General features: G+C 33.2%; 1 protein-coding gene and 1 pseudogene across 4 annotated transcripts; both read left to right on the forward strand.

The window, feature by feature from the left end:
• The first annotated feature begins 478 nt into the window (after positions 1-478).
• On the forward strand, positions 479-4,096 carry LOC102625920 (uncharacterized). Of its 4 annotated transcripts, XM_052443873.1 has the most exons (4): positions 479-742; positions 2,117-2,158; positions 2,824-3,060; positions 3,663-4,096. In XM_052443873.1, the coding sequence occupies exons 3-4, from the start codon at positions 2,913-2,915 to the stop codon at positions 3,803-3,805; spliced, it is 291 nt and encodes a 96-aa protein (XP_052299833.1). In that variant the 5' UTR covers positions 479-742; positions 2,117-2,158; positions 2,824-2,912; the 3' UTR covers positions 3,806-4,096. The 4 variants fall into 4 exon arrangements, with proteins under 4 accessions (XP_052299833.1, XP_052299831.1, XP_006480356.1 ...); XM_052443871.1 differs by lacking the exon at positions 2,117-2,158; XM_006480293.4 differs by lacking the exon at positions 479-742 and having other exon boundaries at positions 1,992-2,158.
• Positions 4,097-4,598: 502 nt separating this feature from the next.
• Positions 4,599-6,055, forward strand: LOC102625630 (probable L-cysteine desulfhydrase, chloroplastic; annotated as a pseudogene).
• The last annotated feature ends 3,848 nt before the right edge of the window (positions 6,056-9,903 follow it).

Raw genomic sequence — 9,903 nt, forward strand, 5'->3', positions numbered from 1 at the left:
GTCAGATTTGAGTACTATTTAAAGAGAAAATTCGAGACGTACTAAATTGTCCTCAATGTGCAAAATTTTATAATATAATAATGTTCTTGGGATTCTTCTACAGAAGCATTTTGTCATTTTATTGGGGAAAAGACAAAAGTTGATAGACCAACTTATCTCCATTAGCGTCATTCCATGCGATTTAACAATTACATGCCAATTTTTGTTAATTTATTATATGGACTATTAGGTTAAAGAGCCGTGTAGGCAACCAAGTAAATTAATTTGGAGAAAATGACTGATATACCCTAAATATTTGGATAAAAGGATACCAAAATTACTAACGTTTTATAAAAAAAAACTTAAATTCTAAATTATTGACAGATTTAATTTTTTTAAATAATTGAAAGGTTAATATAGTATACCCCTTATTAATCTACTGAATTTACCTAAAAGTCCTCGCCTAACCATCACAAACCTAAATGGCTGAATGGATTAAACCCTATCAAAACGTCTCAGACCGTTAAATCCGCCGCACACAGACCCTGCCGCCGTTCGTGCCACTGCTCTTGCCCAGTCGCTGTTTGTGCTGCTGTGCGTGCCGCTACTCGTGCGTTGTTTGTGGTGCTGCTCGTGACTATAAGCCGCTGCTGATTTGATTTCTGGTGGTTGCTAAATTTTCTTGCTGATCCAGATTATGAGAAATTAACTTGCGAATCTCTACCGTAGTGATTGTGAGAAATGATCTCCACCGTAGCTTCTGGTGAGTCCTTCATGCAAAGGTCTGCCAAGTTTTTTTTTTTTTTAAATCCTGTAAATTTTACAATTAAATGTTGCATTATTCGGAATTAATGCCTTATAAATTTGTTGGCGCTGCCATTTTTTTTTTGGTCGAATTACTGCTCCGATTTTTGATTCTTTGTTGTCAAATTTTGCACTTTTTTCAAATTGATGCTTTGTTTACATCTTACCGACTGAATTTACTGTCAAAGGATGAACAACAAGAATGTTTCATTCCTTGTTAATGAGCGTATATTCGTAATTTTCTTAATAATTTATGGACCAGTTGGATAAGTCAGTATATTGACTTACATGTTAGAGGAGAGAGTGGTAATTTTAAGTTAACAATAATTTTGCTGTTAAAATTAATTTGGGACTTAAACGTCTTTGTCAAAATATTAAGGACTTTTATGTCCAATTAATTTATTTCCACCTCAAGTCTCTAACCAGTCATCGGAAGTCAGACGCCTCCAATGTCCCCGTCGAGCATTTTTCAAGCAATTTATAAATGATTTGAATTTTACCCTTTCTTCTAATTTTTTTTAAAATAATTAAAAATAGTGCCAGAAATCATAACTATGCATATCACATAACGCATAGCTTTGTTTTTTGGTTTCTTTTTTTTTTTTTTTCTGTAACATCATACTTGCAGTTTTGTGACGTTGCCTTATTACAATATTTTTTGGTTTACACTACAACTTAGCCAGCTCCTGATTGGTTAGCTAGCTACCAAACAAAAATAATTGCATGCTTTTTTTCCATATGCAGGACAGTTGTGGTGCATGCATTGGGTGCGTATGTTACAGATTCCTCCTACATTATATTATATGTATGGTATTGTCAGGATAACGTTCTTATAAGTCACAAATCATGGTACTATGATCGCTCTAGCACACTTTACCGCAATGCCCTGATAATATTTTAATAAATTAGTGTCGATGTGGTCATACCCATTTCTTTTTTTTTCTTTTTTTTTGTTTTGACTAAATGTTGATTTTATAATTATAATGCATCATCTTATATTTATTTGAAAAAAAAAAACAATCTTTTGATGGATTTTAGTTAAAACTTAAAAAGTTAAAATCCAGCTCAGCCCAAATAGAACACTTGATTGGGCCAAAAAGCCCATCACCACCGAGTACATGGGCTACATCATTCTCACTCTTTCAAGTGTATCGCATAAATACACGCAATGTCATGGCCATTTGGTATTTAAATTCATTTGACTTTTGCTGAGGGTCATTATAGTAAAAACACTGATTTAACATTTTTATTTATGAAAATTGCAATTTTGTCATTTTGGTCAATTTAATATTTTCAACCTATTTTTCTTCTATGTAAATATGGAAATTTGTAGTTGGGACAGCAGTCAAATTATTTCAATCACGCCGGCAATAAGGTACCGCTATTTAACTGTTGTTAAATTTTAGTCATTCGGATTTGCTATTAAATTTTAGTCGTTCGGATTCGCTTAGCTTGGTTGTGGAAGTCATTTCATTTGGTTGTTTTAGTGATTGCATTTCAAGTGTTTGTGAAAATGGCCCACTGAGAAAACTGGTTTCTTAAAAGCCAGGTCGTTGCGTTGTTTTCTCTTGCTTTGGTTATATCCAAATATTAGCATTATTGGGTTTTCTGGTACATGGTGTCTTGTGTGTCTCTTTGTTTGTGAATGTGCTGCCTTTTTTATGAAATATAATGAAGTTATTTAGGTTGATATACTTGCCTATTCAGAAGGACTTGAATTTTGAATATGGTGGCTATGGGTAATGTTTGAGATTGTATCAATCCACTATTGTTGCAAATGATATCACTAGCTATTTGAATAAACATTAGCTGTCAAGTAAAAATGAGTGTTTTGCAAACAGTTCAATGCTATGTTTTATATAATAACAACCGAGTCTTTTTTTTTTTTTTTTGAAAAATGCTGATATCGATCATTGCAGGTACTTGATTTGGGTATAGTCTTTGTCTGGGTTGTTTCTTTCAGTTCAACAAAATTGAATGTTAGCGTACTGAAGTCATTTGGTAATATTTCGCTTGTGACAGTTTCAGTCTCTGTTTCAGGTCTTGACGGAGCAAAGCAAGCAGGAGTACAGTTTTGGCTTTAAAACTTTGAGCTGTATCGTGTTCTGTATCTGGAGAGGGTTTTATAAATGGCATTGAGGCGGTTTTTTGGTTTTTCTGATGGTGAGCTGATGAGATCAGATGCAAAGCCTTGTTCCAGACTAATGAGGCAGACGGCTGGCATTTTTACTGTTGGAGGAGCACTCGGGTTCTGGGTTCTTTGCAGGCTTCATTATGGTATATTCTACTTTGCTTCTTATATTAGTACTTCCATCACTGATCATCTGCATGCAGTTTGTATGCCTGCTATGAGATTCACTCTTTCTTGATGTTATCTCTGCTTTGAAAATATAGTAAAGTTTATGCCAATGCAACAAGGATTCAATATATTAAATAAGTGGCCAGGCATTATCGTACTGTTTTAAATTTTTTGGTTTTCTAAATAGAATGTATCATGGATGAAGAAGAATAATTGTTGTTTGTATAAGCATCAGTTTGCTTTCGGATGTGTTGTGATTGTTAATCATCATTAAGAAGGCTCTCTATGTATAAGCACGGGTATTTTAGTTTTTGTAACTGTAAATCTAACAAGAAATGACTGACTTGCTTCCCTGAGTTTGTATTCTGATAAAATGCATCTGTTACTTTTCATCTTTTTGCCTTTTTCCTTCATTTAATCACATTATCCCTAGTGATTAAATTGAAACCATAAAATGACTCTCTTATTTGAGGATAAAAGCTATAAAATGACTCTCTTTTCTCCTTTTCTGTGGTTTCAACATTTGGATATACTCAATCTAATAAAAATGGAAAATATTTACAACTCTATGCTCTTGCAGGTCCTAGGGTTACTGTTCCTAGAAGTCTTCGATGGGCAGGCTGCGGTGCTGTTTCTGTGAGCTCAACCACTGCTCTGCTGGTTTGCCTATTTAGTCCTGAATGTGAGCCTCAGAATATAGCTGCTTATGATAGGGGGAAGTAGTAATTAGCTGGCACATGGCCATTGCACATTGCTGTCCTAAATGCTCTATTAATACTCTTTACTGGCTATTTAGCAGTGTCCTTATTATCACTAGATGTCCAGGACTAGATTTGTGCAATGCCTTTTTGTCCACAGACAGATATACTCATTTTGTACCAGAATTTTATTCCTTCAATGTCCCTTGCTCATATATTATATATGGCTTTTAGGACACAAGATATGACTATATTTAAAAAAATATGTTTTTATATTTTATTCACGCATCTAATAAAGCTTGAATTTTGCACCTGAGTTTTAGGAAATAGACTTTGTATTGGTAATTTCTAGTATTTTTGTTAAAAAAGTTTAAAGTAATTACAAAATTGCTTGATGACAAATCCAATAATGCTTTTTATCATGTAAGCAAGGTTTGAACTTCAAATCTTTGATGCTATCCCAAAAATTAATCAAATCTGTTAATTAATCGATGCTTGATACTAATTGCTCTCAACTTCAAGGTACGAGTTCAAGTTCCAGCCTGTGGGAGACTCAAATTTTCACTCCCAATTATATAATTGGATATCCTTTCAATATTGGTGGCAGTAGGTATATATTTGGGCTATGATATAATAGAATAGATCTAGAGAAGTCCCAGATGATTTCTAGTGAGGACAGGTATATCTAGATTATGACTGAATTCTATATGTATACGTAAATATTAGTAGACTTTGATTGATATGATTTCTATACGTATACGTAAATATTAGTAGACTTTGGGTTGATATTTTAATCACTCATCTATAAATTCCAACCTATATGCCTTCTTTTATCATCACAACAACCACAGCATGGATACTAATGGAGCTGATACTAAAATATCCAATACCTACTTGCCTGAAAAGCCTGAACTTTCACCAACTTTGATTTCGGACACTGAACTCCTATCTGAATTCTCACACCATGTCCAAAACATAGCTAGAATCAATAATGGAAGCTTTGGTTGTTGCCCTAAGAGTGTTATATCAGCACAGCAGAGGTGGCAACTTGAGTTCCTCAAACAACCTGATGACTTTTACTTCAATCGGCTGAAAGATGAGATTTTGAAATCAAGACTTGTGATCAGAGACTTGGTCAATGCTGACCATGTTGATGAAATATAAATTGTTGATAATGCCACCACTGCTACAGCCATTGTGTTGCAGAGTGTTGCTTGGGAATTTTTGCAAGGGAAGTTTAACAAAGGTGATGCTGCTGTCATGCTTCAATATGCTTATGGTGCTGTGAAAAAATCTCTGGAAGCATATGTTACGCGTGCAGGCGGGTATGTTATTGAAGCTCGGTTTCCATTTCCTGTTAATTCTGATAGTGAGATTGTCAGTGAGTTTCGGAAAGCTGTAGAAAGAGGAAAAATCAATGGTAGGAAAGTCAGATTGGCTATCATTGATCATGTGACATCTATTCCTTGTGTTCTGATTCCTGTTAAAGAATTGATCAAGATTTGTCGGGAAGAGGGTGTTGATAAAGTATTTGTTGATGGTGCACAGGGGATTGGGTGTGTTGATGTTGACATGAAAGAAATTGGGGCTGATTTTTACACTGGTACTTTGAACAAGTGGGTTTTTTGCCCACCTGGGGCAGCGTTTTTGTATTGTAGGAAATCAAATGAAATTGATGATTTGCATCACCTTGTGGTGTCTCATGAGTATGGAAATGGGTTGGCTATCGAGAGTGCTTGGATTGGAACTAGGGATTATAGTGCCCAACTGGTGGTTCCTCAAGCTTTGGAGTTTGTTAACAGATTTGAAGGAGGAATTGAAGGAATCAAGAAGAGGAATCATAAAGCTGTTGTTGAGATGGGGGAGATGTTGGCAAAAGCATGGGGAACCCATCTTGGGTCTGCTCCGGAGATGTGTTCAAGCATGATCATGGTTGGCTTGCCTGCTAGTTTGGGCATTTCTAGTGATTCTATTGCTTTAAAGTTGAGTACCCACTTGAGGAATAATTTTTCTGTTGACGTACGTATCTATTATAGGGAACCGGGTGATGGGGTGGTTAACCCAGTTACAGGATATGCTCGAATTTCTCATCATGCTTACAACAAGCCAGATGAATACCACAAGTTCAGAGATGCAGTTAACCAACTTGTTAATGATAAGTTCACTTGTGCACTTCTCGCATAGTAAAGAGGTATGTTTTAGATTCAATGATTGTAACATTCTGTTAGCTATTTTAGCTGGGATCTATTTTTATATGCCTGTTGGTTTTTGGTAATTCATTTCTCTTGGATAACTGCAATTATGAGGCAGCAACCTATGGTGAATGTTAAACTATGTAGAGTTATTATTTTTGAGGATATCGTGACAAAGAACCTGCACAAGTTGTCATCAAACCTGCACAAGTTGAGACATTTTGAACTGCAAATAGTATCTTTTCATTTGCCGGACAGATTTACTCACGGTCAAACACTATGACTGTCCGTGCAAAGATCAGGCCATCAGAGACTTTTTGAGCAATTAGCAATATTATTGCTTTCATTGATTTGAAACCAAGAATGAGGGTAAATTATTATTGGCAAAATTGTGAGAACTTTCTATCGTTTTAGATCATTATCATTGTTCTGTGTTGACTCTTATGTTCCAGGTCTATATGAAGTGACCTTGCTTATTGTCCATTAGAGAATTAATTTGAGCGCTTAATTTTTATCAATTGAATCCGATCATACCCGCTCATGCTAAATTAAATTCATTATAGTAATTTTTAAAAAAAAACTTTATTTTATTATATTTTTTATTTTTTAAGATAAAGGGTGGGTAAAATTTAAATTTATTTTCTAACTCCTTACTTCTTAAGACTCAAAACTTAAATAGCTAGGTAAATAAAACTATTTGAAGAAAGAAAAACAGCCTGTGAGATCTTAAAACAAACTGTTTGAAGAAAGAGAAATAGCAAGTGAGACCCTAAAAAGAAGAAGAAATTCAAGTCCAAATCCAACAGAAGTGCTTTTAGAGTATAGACTCACCTGTACAATGTGATAATGATATGGTCTATTTTGTTTGCTTGAAGATGATGCCAAATTGAGGTTGGTGAAAGTTGTGTGAAAATCACCTTGATCAATAGGTGACAACTAAAGAAGGAAACTAGTTCTATGTACAAAAGAAAATTGTAGGTGACAACTAAGGATGGACAATCAATTCAATTGCTAGCTAGAATTTGAAGAATGATGGATGATAGCAACAAAAATGACAATTTGGGATTGAGTGATTGAATCGACTTACTTCATTTTTCAATGTAGGCATTTTATCATTACAAACTAAAGATGTAAAATAGACCAGTCTGACGTGACACAAATCTAGCATAAAAAATTTGACTTGCTAACATGACATGAATGATTAAATGAATTTACTCCAACCTCACATTTTAAGTTTATGTGTGATTTGTTTGCTATTGTTGTTGGAGAACTGTAGATTAACAAGGTCACAGACGTAAAAGATAGCCGACGGCTAAAGCCCAACAAAACATGAATATTAATGGATCAATGTTATGTCAGGCCTGGGCCAACCCTTAAAAAATTGAGCCCAACACGACGGTCTATCATCGAAGCTATTCAAAACATTTCTACTGCAAATTATTATTTATTCGTGTAACTTCAATTCATCGAAGCTATTCAAAACATTTCTACTGCAAATTATTATTTATTCATGTAACTTCAATTCATCTAATACTTAAAGAAAGAACAGTTGAAAATAACTAACTAATTAATTAAAGCAGTAAGGCTCTCAATTAATATATTGAATGTTGCTTCGCCGGTGTTTGAACTTTTCTCCCCTTTTAACACACTATTGAAAATAACTAACAAAACATAAATAAAAGAAATCACAATTTCATTATTTTTTACTTGAACAAAATTTCTATGATTATGTACAATTTCAATATTTACAGCATGTTGGCGCCTTTTGAGACCATTAGAGGTACCCAAAACACTAAAAACTCACCAAAATTATGTGCAAGTCACACAAAAGACCTGTTGCGCCATTCACCAAAATTTTTAACCTTTTTGAGTTGGTAATTAAGCAAATACTGGAAACAGAACGAAAACGAAGAATCAATATGACATGAACGGCCTGACTCGTCTGTTGGATTTGAGATAGATCGCGTCAAAACTCAACGTAGTACTTATCTCATGCTCATATCTAAAAGCTTATATCATAAATTTAGCCCAGGACTATACATAAAATTGGTTTCGATCTCTACCATGAATATATACATATAAACATAAACGTGCCCAAAAGGCAAGTTATGTAGCAATGTGTGTTATGTCCCAACCTTAACTAATTGGAAATTGAACTGCACGAAATCTTATGAAAACCTAGGAGAAATGGGTAAATAAGAAAATAATGAACTTAGAGTTCAATGAGTGGATATAATTGATAAGTGCATATTTTCTCTATATTTTACAATTAATTTCTCCAACTTTTTCTTGTTTTGGTGTTAAATACTCTAATTATTTTAGTTTATTTTATTATGTTAAATTTTATCTTACTTTTTTTAATATTTTATTATTGTAGATTTTATCCTTAATTTAATATTTGCTAGTTAATTATATTATTTTATTTGATCGGAAATTAATTGGAGATTATGGATAATTAAAAAGGGCATCAAGAATTTTAATTTGGGAAGCAATCAAGATTAAATTGGAAATCAATTGAAAGACAAGGGAACATAAACTCAAGAAGCCGTGGCCAACAAGAATTTGAAGAGCAAAAGTTGGAAGTCAATTTCGTCAAGCTTCGAATGGACATGCATTATTGGAAAATAAACGATTTACTTTGGCAATTGCATGTGCATGGCAATAAAAAAAGGGAGTGAAAATCCTAAATGTGATTCTAAGTGCATGCACGTACATGGATTCACTTGACCAATTTAAAAAGATTGTATGTATGTCTTGCCAAAGCTAGAATGCACGTGCACGGCATTAAATTATGGAAAGCAAAGTGAAAAAAAAAAAAAGGAAACGGCCATATTTAAGCATGCACATGAATTGCCAAAGAAAAGGTCGGTGGCATATGCAGAATAAAAAGCCAACGTTTGGCTTTCGAAAAAAGGACAATCGGCAGCCAAGAGGAATTGAAGAGAAAGCAGCGGCAAGAAGAAAGAAAAAAAAATAAAGGAGGTGGCCGCTTGAATTAATCTCTATATCTGATTTTATTAACTCTTTTATTTTCAATTCAATTATGATAGGTTAGATTTTTTATTTGGTCAAGGGTGAATTCAGAACCCCAAATATGTCATATGATTAATGTTCAATTTCTATAATTCAATTTATTTAATTGAGATTGTTTATGTTCTTCCATAATTAATGTTTATGATTTTATTCTGGTCTTATTTGAGTGGCCAATTAGATAGGGCTTGAATAAATTCTATTGCTAGATTAAAATTCTTGATCCGTAATTGTCTTGATGTTTTAATCATTAGTAGCATGTTAGAATCAGTTATTTCAATTGGAGAACATAACTTAGGTTAAATAATCCGATCTTGTATGTTTATTACCTAGATCAATCTAATATCTTTCTCTACTTAATACTTCTATTATCTTAAATTTAAAGAACTTGTTTTAAATTATTTAATGGTTAGAGATTAGGTGAAGAACTTGTTTTACCTAACGACACTCTAAGAAAAGATTGAGACTAACTGAGCTTATTGTTGTCTACGGTTGATAGTTTCAATAGAAATTGATGATAGAATTGATATATTATGTGCATGTTTGGTGGCGGCGAATGATTTTTTAACCAAAGTTTTCATCATTATTATTTCTTTCTCATTTAATTAGAGTTTTTATTAAATTATTATTTTTGTAATTTTAATTTCTTTATTTCTTGCTATTTATTTAAAAATTCATAAAACACCCCTTTTTATTTATAATTAGAATTTTCTTTAGTTAAATTAATTTATATTATTATTACTACTATTATTTTATTTTAAATCCTGCTTTAGAGTTGATAATAAATACAATTAGTATAGTTTTTGTGGAATCGATCCTTACTCGCTTTATACTAGTTATTAATATTAGTAGTAATGTTTTAAATTTTGTGCACCTTAACGACACTACCAAATTTTTGGTG

Source organism: Citrus sinensis, chromosome 6, assembly GCF_022201045.2.
Source record: "Citrus sinensis cultivar Valencia sweet orange chromosome 6, DVS_A1.0, whole genome shotgun sequence".
NCBI lineage: Eukaryota > Viridiplantae > Streptophyta > Magnoliopsida > Sapindales > Rutaceae > Citrus > Citrus sinensis.